At 42.8% G+C, this 14740-nt stretch overlaps 2 protein-coding genes across 2 annotated transcripts in view; one reads left to right on the forward strand and one right to left on the reverse strand.

Annotated features, from left to right (window-relative positions):
• Positions 1 to 2925: 2925 nt before the first annotated feature.
• On the reverse strand, positions 2926 to 10394 carry MRPL34 (mitochondrial ribosomal protein L34). The gene is made up of 3 exons (XM_034437639.3): positions 10329 to 10394; positions 4615 to 4695; positions 2926 to 3445 (listed from the first exon to the last, which is right to left on the reverse strand). The coding sequence occupies exons 2-3, from the start codon at positions 4615 to 4617 to the stop codon at positions 3128 to 3130; spliced, it is 321 nt and encodes a 106-aa protein (XP_034293530.2). The 5' UTR covers positions 4618 to 4695; positions 10329 to 10394; the 3' UTR covers positions 2926 to 3127.
• A 1270-nt stretch (positions 10395 to 11664) lies between these two features.
• The window catches only part of ELL (elongation factor for RNA polymerase II), a 55745-nt gene continuing 52669 nt past the window's right edge, over positions 11665 to 14740 (forward strand). The window contains exon 1 of the mRNA XM_034437638.3: positions 11665 to 12276. Coding sequence (XP_034293529.1) covers positions 12145 to 12276 — 132 coding nt within the window. The 5' untranslated portion in view covers positions 11665 to 12144. The remainder of the gene's footprint in view (positions 12277 to 14740) is intronic.

The following is a 14740-nucleotide window of genomic DNA, read 5'->3' on the forward strand; positions in this document are numbered from 1 at the left end:
GCTAGCGTCTCTGTAGAAATATCTGGGACCTGACAAATACCATCTTTTCTGGGAAACTGGGAAAGAGCTATTATTCTCCAGCCTGCTTAAACTGCACAATTCCAGGATGCATCTTGTAACAAATGTTATTTACCTATTTATCATATTGCTATACATAGCCACCAATTTTCACTAAGGCCTTTGGGGAGGAAGAGTGAGATTAATCACATTTGCCATCTTTTTAACCTTTAAATTGTATTGATTTATGTAATCCTGAAAGTTACATAGATATGCAGGCATTTCTAGATAACAGCAGGTAGCCAATTTTGATTATTCTTAGAAAACTAAGCAAGGATGGACCTGGTTAGCACTTCTGGTAGATCTCCACCAGAAATCTCAGAACAGTAGATTAGATTGGGAACCAAAAAAAGTAGATACAGGCAGTTCTCAACTTATTGAGGCCAAAATTCCTGTTGCTAAGTGAGACAGTTGTTAAGTGAGTTTTGCCCCATTTCATGACCTTTTCTGACAGTTGTTCATTGCAGTTATTAAGGCAGTAAGAGCCGTGGTGGTGCAGTGGTTAGAATGTAGTATTGCAGGCTAATTCTACTGATTGCCGAGTTTGAGTGTCACCGGTTCAAGGTTGACTCAGCCTTCCATCCTTCCGAGGTGGGTAAAATGAGGACCCAGATTGTTGGGGGCAATAGGCTGATTCTGTAAACCGCTTAGAGAGGGCTGGAAAGCACTATGGTATATAAGTCTAAGAACTATTGCTATTGCTAGTAACAGGGTTAAGTGAATCCCCATTGATTTTACTTTTCAGAAGGTTGCAAAAAGTGATCAAATGACCCCCAGGATACTGCAACAGTCATAAATATAAGCCAGTTGCCAAGTGTCTGAATTTTGATCATGTGACCATGGTGATGTTACAATGATCATAAGTGTGAAAAATGGTCCTATGTCACTTTTCCATTTAATATGCTTCAGAGCAGGTATTTTTCAGATCACACATGCTACATTACAGATAGTCCTTGACTGATGATCACAATTGACCATGAAGCATCCATTGCTAAGCAAGACAAATGTTAAGTGAGTTTTGCTCCATTTTACAACCTTTCTTGCCACAGTTGTTAAGTGAATCACTGCAGTTATATTAGTAACATGGTTAAGTCAATCTGGCTTCTATTTCAAGTTGTTGGCTTTAGGCCCCAACACCTTACACACTTCTTTATTGAATATATGTCTAATATATTCTTTATTGAATATATGCCTAAAGTCAATGTTGACTCTTAGTGACCACATGCACACATGTTCTCTATGACAATGTTCTTTCAGGTCTTCCAATATTGTCCCCATTGCCACTATGACTGAGTCCATTCCTTTTCCTGATGGTCAATCTCTTCTTTCATCCCACTTTTCCTAGTATTAAGCGTCTTCTCCAGAGTTCAGTCTTCAATGTCAGGGTAGTGATTTAAGAGCTGATCAGCTGCTACAATGATGCACTGATGAGAATGAATCAACAAGGTTTTTGGCTGTTATCCCTTTAAGAGCCTGTGTAATAAGGCCCGGTTTGGGCTTCCCTCTCTCACCACGTGTTCGTCCCTGCTGTAATTTGCTGATTGTTTGGCTTCTGCCTATAGTATGTGTATGTATAGTATATATTCTTTGGTAGATAAAACCATTATTTCACACACCTGTTTGCTGTTATTGCTCCTGGGTTGTCTCACGTAGTAAAGCTGTACACACTCTGACATTCAATAATATTTGAATTCAGGGTTGACCATGGTTGAACTGGGAATCCTTGGTGCTCTCTGAGGTGAATATTTTCTTGCAGATGTTTCATTACCCACCTAGCTAACATATTCAGTGATAGAAAGGAGTGGGGTTTGCTCTGTGTTCATATATAGTGACTTGGCCTGACAGTGTTGATCAGAGTCTTGTTTTCTTCATGATAGTTCCTCAATTTCGCTGTTTACTGATTGTTGTGTGAGCGAGGGGTATTGGGGTATTGTTTATTGCTTGATTGTTGGTCTAGTATTAATCCCGATGGTAATTTTGTTGTAAACTACTTTGGATGTTTTTATAAAAGGTAAAGACATAAGTCATGATTATAAGAGCTCCTCTGGGAGGAACAGCAGTGTAAAACATAAAATCATCAAATGAGGAAATAATCTGCTATGTACGGAAGACAGTTACATCTCAACTATAATTGCCTCTCAAAATTGCCTTTTCTTTTAAATGCATCACTTTATTTTTACAAAAAAATACCCATGTAAATGGAGAAAATAAATCTAACAAAACTAAATGGAGGCTGCTCTTTCTCCCTTTTAGACAAGACTAGGCTCAACTCCATTTCTCTCTTTGCCTAATCCACTCAGACCCAAATTGACCTTTCCTGCCCCCTGTAATCCCATCAATACTAAACAAAAGCTCGCTCACAAGTATCCCCCCAAGGGAAGCCTTAATAAGGGAATTGCAATCTATGTAGTAGCAAGGTGAGAAATTCCTTAACATTCCATCCTCAATCAGCCTGATTATCTGAACATTACATCTCCTTAACAAGGGTCTTGCCCAGCTCTGCTGGTCTGCTGAAAAGGCCACTTTACCTAATAATGTAGGTCCATAGACAAGGACCTGCCTGCTACCCCAAACTGATCCTTGGTATTGCCAACTTTGCAGCCTTCAATTTCTATCAAAATCTTTGCTTTCCCATTGTTCAAGGTTCCTCTTTCTTGCAAAACAGCTATGCAAAACATCATTCCAAGAAACAGACTTCTCCATAGTATTGTGCTGTAAACTTCTGAATTTTCCATGACAACCAATATCTAAATCTAGACCAAAAAAACAAACAAACCAATTACATGATAAAAGGAGCACAAAGTTTTTCAGAAAAATAGCAACTTCAATATTTACATCTTAACTCGTTTTTTAAAACAAAAGGACATGTTTATTTTGAAGTTTGAAACAGCTTTATTCCTTCTTGGAGATATTTTAGATTCACAATCAAAACAGAAACCACTATAATCACCCCTGTGTCTAAAGGATGCCATGTAGAAATGCATACCATATTGTAGCGTTTTCTAGCAAGAAAAAGAACTAATGTATCAGGCTTCCAACTTTGTTTAAAAGGGTCTCACTAGAGACAATTTTAATGACTCAGAGATTTTCTGCCTTTCAGCATTCTTCGAAGGATCACTTCTATCCCACTGGCACTGCGGATACGTCTAATCCACCCATGTTTGTGCTTTCGCTTGAGATTCGATGGCTGGTACTCATTGCCCCGGCTTCTTGGACGAATTTGCTGGTAGTTCCAGGGCACGACCGGCCTAGGAATGCTTTGGAAAGCACTGGCAGACTCTACTGACCGAAAGGAGTTAAGAATCTGTTGCCATGGGGTGGAAAAAGCAGAGGAGATTCCACGCTGCCAAAAGAGAGAGCTCATACTCCGTGCACCAACAGGAGATATCTGGGAAAAAGAAACGGAGAAATAACAATAATAAATAAATGTTGTAAAGATTAATTTTTTATTCTGCTTTTCCTCTTATGCTCTGAATGGTATAAATTCTCTTGCTTGGCAGCCCTACAGGGTTGATTAAAGTATGCTTGCTTGTGTTTCTTATCCTAACCTCCCTTTGCTGATGCCTAAACTAAGTAACTCTGGGAGTGAAGAGGGAAAGAGAGGACTATAAAACTTGCCCATGAAAGCAACCTCTTTTCAGTCATGGACGAGTGAACCTGAATTTATGTAATTAACGGGGACAATTTAAATAGGAATAGCACTTAGACTTGTATACCGCTTCACAGTGCTTTATTAGCCGACTCTAAGTGGTTTACAGAGTCAGCATAATTGCTCCCAACAATCTGGGTTCTCATTTTACCGACCTCGGAAGGATGGAAGGCTGAGTCAACTTGAGCCTGGTGAGATTTGATCTGCCAAATTGCAGGCAGCCAACAGGCAGCAGCAGTATAGCCTGCAGTACTGCATTCTAACCACTGCGCCACCGTGGCTCCTAAATAAATATGATGCTATTTGTTTGGGTCTTGGAATCGCCTTTAATGTCCTCCTCCTCCTGTGTCCATCCTGCAAACTCTCAACTAATTGACAGCACAAGAATAAAAAAAAAAAAACCATAGAAGGAGAAGACCTTGAATTAAGTATGGATAGGAACAAAGGGTTTACTGGAATGTCTTCGGAAGAACTATGAGTTATAAAATAGTGATTAGCAATGGTGAGCCTTTGTCCACATGTTCACAGAAGTACCCAACTTGACAGCATTTCACTAATATGATGAAGAAAGAATCAAGCAATTGTCCTTTCTTGACAATTGACTGCCTACCTGTAGCAACAGCACTTAGATTTATATACTGCTTTATAGTGCTTTACAGCCCTCTCTTAGCGGTTTTACAGAGTCAGCCTATTGCCCCCAACAATCTGGGTCCTCATTTTATCAACCTCAGAAGAATGGAAGGCTGAGTCAACCTTGAGCCTGGTGGGATTTGAACTGCCAAATTGCAGGCAGCTGAGAGTCAGCAGAAGTAGCCTGCAGTACCGTACTCTAACCACTGCACCACCAAGGCTCTTAAAGCCACCTACAGAATTTGGGTTACTTTTCTGAGAATTTCAAGCCTACTTACCATACAAAGAAACTGGTGATTAGCCAAGTAGGGCCTGCTCAGTCGTGGCAGCCTTCCCAAAAGAGGGGGAGTTCCTGTTGCCTGCATTTAGAAAGGTAGCAAATCAGGCAAGACTTTATTATCTTAAATTGGCATTAATCTGTTCCTATCCTTAGCCATGATTGTAATATACAGGTAGTCCTCGACTTACAACAGTTTATTTAGTGACCGTTCGAAGTTACAATGGCACTGAAAAGTGACTTATAACCATATTTCACACTTATGACTGTTGCAGCATCCCCATGGTCATGCGAATTACATTCGGATGTCTGACAACTGATTCACATTTATGACGGTTGCAGTGTCCCAAAGTCATGTGATCCCCTTTTTTGATCTTCAGAAAGTCAAAGGGGAAGCCAGATTCTCTTAACAATCGTGTTACTATTTTAAGAACTGCAGTGATTCACTTAACCAACGTGGGGAGAAAAGTCGTAAAATGGGGCAAAATTCACTTAACAAATTTCTCACTTAGCAACATACCTTTTGGGCTCATTTGTGGTTGTAAGTTGAGAACTACCTGTATTTCTACTACTGTGTTTCCCCGAAAATAAGACCCTGTCTTATATTTTTTTTTGCACCCTGAAATAAGCGCTTGGCCTTATTGCCGTGTGCTCAAAAGCCCGATTGGGCTTATTATCAGGGGATGTCTTATTTGGTGGGTGGGGGAACAAAGTATTGCATTCGAGTTATGGTGGATTGAAAACAGCCATTCATTTTAAATATTTTAAATAAAATATTAACTGCATTAAGGGCTATGGTGACAGAGGGCCAAGCAGTGGCTCTAACCAGAGAAAAATCTGAGCTCCCCGACTTTATGGTAAAACACAGGCAATTGCATAAGTACTCTGTCCAGCAAGGATAGAGGTAGTCTTCGACTTACAACCACAGTTGTGACCAGGATTTCTGTTGTTAAGGCAGTCATGTCCAATTTTATGATCTTTTTTACCACAATTACTGCAATTGTTAAGTGAATAACTTAGCTATTAAGCAAATTTGGCTTCCCCCATTGACTTTGCTTGCCAGAAGCCTAGTGGGAAAGTTACCATATTTTTTGCTTCATAAGACGCACTGGACCATAAGACGCACTTAGGTTTAGAGGAGGAAAACAAAAATATCAGGCAGAGCCTGAGAGGACCACAGATAGGTGTCCTCTCATGTCCCAGCTCTGCCTATTGACTCCTGCACGGCGGAAAAGAGACAGAAGAGGTGGGCAATGACAAAGACAGAAGTGGCGGGGTTCAGCACTGTAAAAGGACCCCGCTGCCATGGCCCACCTGCTATTCACCAAAGGACCAGCACTGTTTCCACCCACTTTTGGGGGGGGAAAGGTATGTCTTATGGACCAAAAAATACAGTACATGCGATGCTGGGATGTTGCAAGCACTGTGAATACATGCCGGTTGCCAAGCACCCAGATTTTGATCACGTGGGGATGCTGCAACAGTCATAAGTGTGAGGACTAGTCTTAATTTTTTTTCAGTGCTGTTTTAACTTCGAAAGTTTCTAAGTTGAGGACTATCTGTACGGGGCATGCTACAAATAGAGGATGCCACTGATATTCTTTTGACTGCAGCTTACACGCTTCAGCCACAGCACAGCATTTAAAGTTGCTAACTGAAAACCTATTAGGACCCCATCAATAAGCTATCTTATTTCATCCAAGGGACAAATACATGAACAGGAAAAAAAAGGACTGCCACCTCTATAGCTAAAGCCATTCAACTGAGAACTTCCTGTCTACATCAGATTGGGGTTAATTGCCAAGAGGATGGTCATACCTGATTATGCGAATATTTTTCATATTCAACATGCTGTATTATTTTCCCTTGTTTGATTTGATATGGTATTAAGACTAATCAATAAACCATAAACTGTACTACTAAGAGGAAGAATTTCTTGGTAATTCTCTGGAGAGACAAGAAAGGAAGACAAGGCAATTTACTTTTGTCTTGGAAACCTAACAGTCTGGATTCACTAGGGGCTTTCTGCAGAGGCTCAGAAGTAAACACTCTCCAATGGAGAAATGTTGAAGCATAACTTATTCCACCCTCATCACACCACCTTCAGCACAATAATGTCACATTAACTGAAAGCAATAGTGTACTTTCACAAAGGTTACCAACAGAGCAGCAGTCCCTGTACGTGTTCAGAAGGCTTCTACGTTATCTGGACTACAAGCGTTTCTCAACCTTGGCAAGTTTTCTGCCCCAGCTACGGACCCCAAAGAACGCAGCACACACAAAGTCTGTATAAACCTTAGTTTACTAAAATAAAATCAGTTGTTTTTTTTCCAAACAAAGGCTGTTAATTAACTTTCTTAACAGCCTGCAAGAATCCAAAGAATAAATAATCTTAATCTTACTATGGTTGGCAGAAAGCCCAGAAGCAATTTGCAAAGAACTAAGATCAAGGCATGAAGGACAGTGAACGAAGTTGTTCCCTGCAAATTGCTTCAGTTGGCGTTCCTCCTTAAATAGGCTAATGGAGTGGCCAATTAGCCCCAAGCCTTACTCTCGAGGAGACCTCCTCCTGAGGAGCCACTCCTGTCTTTTGACAGCTCTGCGTGCCCGTGCATTGAGAAGAGGCTCCTCCTCTTCGTTCTCTTTACTTAAGGGAGTTTCTGGAGGTTCTGAAGGCCCTGGCTGAATCCAGGCCTCTGGCACCACATCTTCTCCAGCCTCATTGTCCGACTTGAGTGCCAGCTGCACAGGCTGCTGGTGCAGCACACCAGCCTCCTCACTGTCCGAATCAGCCACCAGCCGCACAGGCCGCGTACGGGCCACAACAGCAAGTTAAATGCTGGCTGGGGAACTCTGGGAGTTGAAGTCCACGAGTCTTCAACTTGTCAAGTTTGGAGACCCTGTTCTAGATTAAGTAGACTTAGAATAACTTTATTGTCACTTTGAATCTACACTAATCAGCATACATTAAAATGAAATTTCACTGCATACGGCTTTCAAAGGGTCACCACACCCAATATACATTACATAAACATGACAAAATAATTACAATATTGTGTACATACCCACATATGACACAGAGAAACAACAGTCTAGTTCAGATGTACACATGTACATGGTGAGAAAAATGAGTTTACCCGACGGATGGCATAGGAAACAAAGCTGTCAAAGAATCTTCTAGATTCTTTGCTAGAAACACTTCGAAACCTCCTCCCAGTGGGGAGCAACAGAAACAGACCGTAAAGTGGGTGTGTGGGGTCTCTAACAGCGCTTTGAGCTCTAAGCACATAGTGCTTATAAGCAGTATCCTGAATGACAGGAAGCGAGTTTCCTATAATCTTCTCGGCTATCCTTACCACTCCCTGTATGGAGTAACAACGTATATGGCGATTCTCAGTCATCCAGGTCATAGTTGTCCAAAGGTGTTTTTTCAAGAGGCAACTGGACTTTGGTTTTTTTTTTCTTGAAGACGTTTCACTTCTCATCCAAGAAGCTTTTTCAGTTCTGGCTCAGAACTTCTTGGATGGTGGTATTGATCTAGCAGATGACCCTCACTTTGTCAAGGACCTAGGTGTACTTATTTCTGGCGACCTATGCTCCAAAGTTCATTGTAACAGTGTTGCTAAGAGTTGTAAATTTAATTTTGCAAAGCTTTTTTTCTGGAAACATTGTATTGCTAATTAGAGCTTATAAAACTTCTGCTAGACCAGTCTTAAGAGTATTGTTCAACTGTGTGGAATCTGACACCAGTACAATCGAGCGGGTTCAGCTAGAAAAGTTTTGCAGTCTACTGTACACAATAGAATTCCCTATGCTACTAGGCTCGAAATTCTCAGTTTGGGTAACTTAGAACTGCATCGCTTGCGCTCAGGCATAGGTATTGCATACAAAATTATACATAGTGTTTTACCTATAAATGACTTTTTCTGTTTTAATTGCAATAATACGCGCACGAACAACCGCTTTAAACTCAATGTAAATCGTTCTAAACTTGACTGTAAAAAATATGATTTCTGTAACAGAGTTGTCAAAGTCTGGAATGCTCTGCCTGTTTCAGTTGTCTCAGCTACAAATTTTCAGAGTTTCAGTTGCAAATTGAGTTCCATAGATCTTACTTCACACTTAAGTGGTCAGTATAACGTGCCTATTTCCCCAGCTGCAATGTATGGCTGTGAAAGTTGGACCGTAAGGAAGGCTGAGCGCCAAAGAATTGAGGCCTTTGAACTCTGGTGCTAGAGAAGACTCCTACAAGACCCTTCTACTGCAAGGCGATCAAACCGGTCAGTCCTAGAAGAGATCAACCCTGACTGCTCTTCAGAAGGCCAGATCCTTCTCAAATACTCAAACTCAAATACTTTGGCCACCTAATGAGAAAGAAGGACTCACTGGAGAAGAGCTTAATGCTGAGAAAGATTGAGGACAAAAGAAGAAGTGGACAACAGAATGAGATGGCTGGATGGAGTCACTGAAGCAGTAGGCGTGAGCTTAAATGGACTCCAGAGGATGGTAGAAGACAGGAAGGCCTGGAGGAATGTTGTCCATGGGGTCGCGATGGGTCGGACACGACTTCGCAACTAACAACAACAAACGTGCCTATCGTCCCTTTCATTGTGTTTTTTTTTATTCTTGTTCTCCTTTTTTGTTTGACAAATATAAACAAATAAAATAAAATAAGTAAATGAGAAGCTAAACGACTTCAAGAAAAAAAAAACCCCAAAGAAAATCCAAGCTGCCTTTAAAAAAGAAGGCACCTTTGGGGCTGAGCCACAATCTCTCCCTGGGCCCAGCAGAGAGAGAGAGGGGGAGGAGGGGAGAGGGAGGAGGAGGATGGGAGAGGGAGTGGGAGAGTGAGGGAGAGGGGGAGGGAGAGAGGGGGGGAGGGGAGAGAGTGGGAGGGGGAAAGGGGGAGAGAGAGGGGGGTTGGGGGAGGGGAGAGAGAGGGAGAAGGGGAGGGGGGAGGAGAGGGGGAAAGGGGGAGAGAGAGAGGGAGGGGGAGAGAGAGAGGGAGGGGGAGAGAGAGGGGGGAGGATGGGAGAGGGAGTGGGAGAGTGAGGGAGAGGGGGAGGGACAGAGGGGAGGGGAGAGAGTGGGAGGGGGAAAGGGGGAGAGAGAGGGGTGTTGGGGAGGGGAGAGAGAGAGGATGGGAAGGGGGGAGGAGAGGGGGAAAGGGGGAGAGAGAGGGGGAGGAGAGGGAGAGAGGGAGGGAGACAGGGAGAGGGGGAGGGAGAGGGGAGAGGGGGAGGGGGGAGGAGAGGGGGAAAGAGGAGAGAGAGGGGGAAGGGGAGGGGGAGGGGGAGGGGAGGGGGAAAGGGGGAGGGGAGGGGGAGGGAGAGGGGGAGAGGGGGAGGGAGAGAGGGAGGGGGAGAGGGGGAGGCGGGAGGAGAGGGGGAAAGGGGGAGGGGAGGGGGAGGAGAGGGAGGGGGAGGGGGAGAGGGGGAGGCGGGAGGAGAGGGGGAAAGGGGGAGGGGAGGGGGAGAGGGAAGGGGAAAGGGGGAAGGGGGAGGGAGAGAGAGAGATAGGGAGCCAACTGATGGGCGGGCGCTCTGACTCTTTAGTCTCCGCCACTTAGGGGCTCCGGAGGGGCTGCTTCGGAAACCCCGAGTCCGCAGCGGCCGGTTTCCGTTCGCGTGAGCCGCCGAGTCGCTGCCTTCCTCCTCCGCTTCCATACCTTCCCGTCCCCTCCCGCCCCACCTCCGACCCCAACATCGCCCATACTTGCCGTTCTTCGAAACTGAAGTCCTTGCAGTTCGTGCTTAAGGAGTGAAACGGAAAGGTTAAGCGGAAGGGGCGGTCATTCGCAGCGATATCTTCCGGGTCATGTCAATTTTTCCCTTGGCGGATGGAACGCCGAAGCTCGTTTAGCTTTGTAGATGCGAGGAGGAGCGGTAGCCGCTTCACCCTCTATCCTAGGGCGATTGCTGCCATCTAGTGATGGTTCCTATTTTAGCAGCCTAAATCCGGTAGCCCAAACCGTGGCGGCTCAGCAGTCTGATGTCAAGAAGTTTATTTGAATAGCCACGCCCATCTCGTAGGCGCGTTTAAACCAATGGCGTGTCTTTGCTATCACCACGCCCCTCTGCCTAGAAACAAGCGAAATGGGGAGCCGCTCCCCAGAATTCTTTGCCTGGGAATGAGGTTCTTGTTTATCATCGCTCTCTGTAGAGAAAAATACGGTAGTTCTTAATACATTGCAATAAGATAAAATAAATCTTGTATTTGTTATTGACACTCGATCAACACAAACTTCAAATTATATTTACCAGTTTTGGTTGGGTCAAATGCGTCTGTGCAGTAGTTGATCGTCGGTTTCAAATGTTGAATATTATCATTTGCATAACAATAAATGCAATCATAATGCTCACCATGACAATCTATTAATCATCAGCACCGTTCTGTGAATATTTTGAAAATTCTACGTGCATTAAATACACTGCTCAAAAAAATAAAGGGAACACAAGCAGAAGACATCCGAGATCTGAATGAATGAAATAGCCTTATTAAATACTTTGTTCATTACATACAGTAGTTTTGTGTTCCCTTTAGTTGTTTGAGCAGTGTATAAACTACTCTATGTAAAGAACAAAGTATTTAATAAGGCTATTTCATTCATTCAGATCTCGGATGTCTTCTGCTTGTGTTCCCTTTATTTTTTTGAGCAGTGTATATACACCTCATTTCATATTAATCATGAATATGTTTATGAACCATTTTGATTTAAAAGTCTTATAACTTGTCCGAGGGGAAGCAAAAAGATGCTTCGTTGATCTCATCCCTGCTTTTTTTCTTTCTTCTACAGCAGTAGCCCTTACCTCTTACACAGTAATTTATTCCATTCATCTGATGGCGTCAACATCATGCACTAAAGGTAACCTCATTGCCTACTTTTAAGGAAGTGACACAAAATTATTTAGATTTTCTGCATAAAAGCCGTGCATATTTTGAATTTATTTATTTATTTATCTCTATCTATCTATCTATCTATCTATCTATCTATCTATCTATCTATCTATCTATCTATCTATCTATCTATTTATTTGAATTTGTCAAACAGAACGAGAACGAGAATAAAAATACAATGGCAATGATATAAAAGCATTATTTCTCAAGAATCGCCACCACACAACCCTAAAAAAAAAAAAAAAGCATTTCCTTCAATTTAGAACACTCCAGAAGTGGAAATTGAGAAACATCTTGGAAGAAACAAACAAACAACAACAAAAAAAGGACCACATCCCCCAACATGCCTAGCGGCATGTGGCCCTTGCGCAGTTGGTTGGGCTTACAGATCCCGGCAACATAGCGAGAAATGGAGAGTTTTGGAAAGCGTCAACCAGAAGGGGGCGCCTATACTATAGCATAATAAGCCAAGCCAAGAGAAAGTTGTAGACTACACTTCCCGTCGTACTTTGCAAGCCTTAAAAGCCTGCCGCCGCGCGGCTGGATGACGTTGCGCAGGGGCGTTTCTGCTCCATAATGGTTGAGGGGGCGTGTCCCAGGGGCTTCCGCCGCCACCGCCGCGGAGATTCCCAAGATGGCGGCGCTGGCTGAGAGGGGGTACGCGCTGTCCTGCGGGCGCCTCGGCCGCGGCACACGAGTCTCTGTCTTCCACGTCAAGCTGACTGATTCGGCCCTGCGAGCCTTCGAGGCCTACCAGGGACGCAAGGTGGGTCTTGGAGCCTGGAAGGTGGTTGGGGGGGGCGGGGTAGCGACCCTCCCCTTATATATAAGTTGGTTATGGTGGTGGAGATGGGGGGGGTTAGAGAAGAGTAGCCGCCTCCTCTTAATGCGAGCTGGAAAAGTGGCAGGCTGGAAAATGGGGGGGGCTTCCTTTCTCTCTCCAACACAGGGTTGGAGAGGAAAGGAAGGTGGACTCCCCTTCTCCTTTAATTTGGCGAGGGGGGACCCTCTCTCCTCAAAAGCAGCCCTCGAAGGAAGGTGTCCCCCATAAGAAGCAAATGGCTCTTTTAAGGAGAGAGCCCTTTATTCCAAATATAGGGGCAGGCAGGAGTGTGGAATGCCTCTGATGAAATCTTTTTCCCTGCCACCAAAAAGAAAATAAATGACCTGGATTAAGGAGGGGAGGGGGGACTTCTCTAGCAAATCTAGATGTAAGGAAATGTGGGGAAAAAAAGCCCTCCCTCCCTCCACGCCACCCACAAAAAAAATATTAAATCAAAAAAATAAATACCATCCTGGGAGACGTCTTGCTTCAGCTCCCAGTAAGAATTGAGCAACCAACCATGGAAAACAAAAATACATACAGTATATTAAAGGGAATGTTACGCCTTTCACTCCAAAGGCCCACTTTTGGAAGCTTCTCCTTTCTAACATCAAAAGATGTAGCTTGGCAAAAAAAAAAAGAAAGAAATCTCTGTAGGTAAAGTGCTACTGTAGAAGGTAATAACAAAAAAGCAGCTTGTCATACCTTTTTAATTAGTCAATTAAGGGGACTGAACATGGATTGGGAATTAAGCAATGAGTAGGGATGTTGAGGGCAAAATATAGGATTCGGATTTTCTGAATTGATTGAACTCTCTTGGAAAGGGGAGTCTGGGTTTTCTGATCAAGAAGGCTCTCTTAAAATGGATGCAGGGCACATAAAAGTACAAATCTCCTTATTTGCCATCTCCAAATGTGCCATGGAAGTAAGTGAAGAGGTTCTTTTCGTAAATATTTAAAGGAATGAAATGATTGGCAAATGGATCGATTTGGGGATTTGTTGAAATTAGACACTCCCTTGTTACCCCCCCAACCAAAAAAAAACCCTCCCTAAAAATGCCTAAGTCGTCTAATAAGATTTGAATAAACTAAATACGAGAAATAAACATCTAAATAAAGTGTAGATATTGATTAGACAGTCTTGGGTTAGAATACTTTACAAAGAAATATGCTTTAAAATGTTTTTAAAGAATAGTGTTGATAATTTCTGGGAAGGAAAATAGAATGTGAATTAGAGTACACTAAATTGTATAGAGAATAGATTCCCAAATGTTAGAAAAAGTGAAGTTTTTTATTTTTAATGCACTTGGGAAGGCAGTTTTTTAAAGGGAAATTTTGGGTTCTATTTTGTTTCTATTTTCCATTATCAGGTGTATATAGGGAGGACCTGAACAGGTTCCTCGACTTTCATGTTGTAGCATAAAGGGAGAATGAGCAACAACAATGAGCAATGTGTGTGTGTGTGGAGAGAGAGAGAGAGAGAGAGAATTGAAATAAGAAATCCATGAAGATGGCAGCTTCCTTTTGCCTTGCTCAATTGTGCTATGTTTGGGGGTTGGGGGGGTTGCCCAAGCCTTGGTCAAGGACTGCAGTGTGAAGAGCCTATCCTGTAGAGCAGTGAACTCAAGTGCTTTTGAGTATGTGTGAGGATTGTAGCTAGTAAAAGAACTCTCTTTTTTCATTGGACACCTGGCCATGGGAAACATTTCACTGATTTCCTGCTGCTGTTAGCAGTGTGAAAAGAACAATTGGGTCCTCCATCAGTAAACTGATCGATTGGTTAATAGTGGGCAAACATTGTGACGGACCATTGAATCTTTGGCTGTTACATTTTTAGAAAAGGTGACAGACCTAAAAAGTTTATTTTTTAAAAAAAAAGTTACATAAACACTTTTTGTCATATGGTAAGTGTTCCTTGGATGGCATGCAGCAATGCCTAAAAGTCATATTTTTAATTTTAGATCAAGAGAGGAAGTTGAGATAATGCTACTGTTAGTTATAGAAATATCCCCGCCATCCATCTTTTTTTCTCTCTCTTTTTCCAGCCTGAAAAATCTAGAACTTCTATATTTTGGTCTAAATTCTTCTATTGATCCATATCTTAAATAGACCTATTTTGCAACTTTGGGAAGATAATTAAATAGCCTCTTCCTTGTCCTTCATATCCTCAGTCTCAAGTGAAAATTCTTGGTTCTGACTTACTGGCTTCCTCCCCCAGTCCTTGTTTTACCAAGAACATCAGTACTGAATATACTTTAAAGGGATGCAGGATATATTTCTTTTATTTAAGTTGGAGAACTGGAATCTGGCTGGGGGAAGGGCTGTTTCATTGCCAAGTCGCTGCTGCTTACTGTCTTGTGTTAAGTTGTGTGAACTCTGATGACGGAGTTCCTGACTTAGATTTCTTG

Source organism: Pantherophis guttatus, chromosome 1 (assembly GCF_059756535.1).
Source record: "Pantherophis guttatus breed Tessera chromosome 1, ASM5975653v1, whole genome shotgun sequence".
In the NCBI taxonomy this organism is placed as follows: domain Eukaryota; kingdom Metazoa; phylum Chordata; class Lepidosauria; order Squamata; family Colubridae; genus Pantherophis; species Pantherophis guttatus.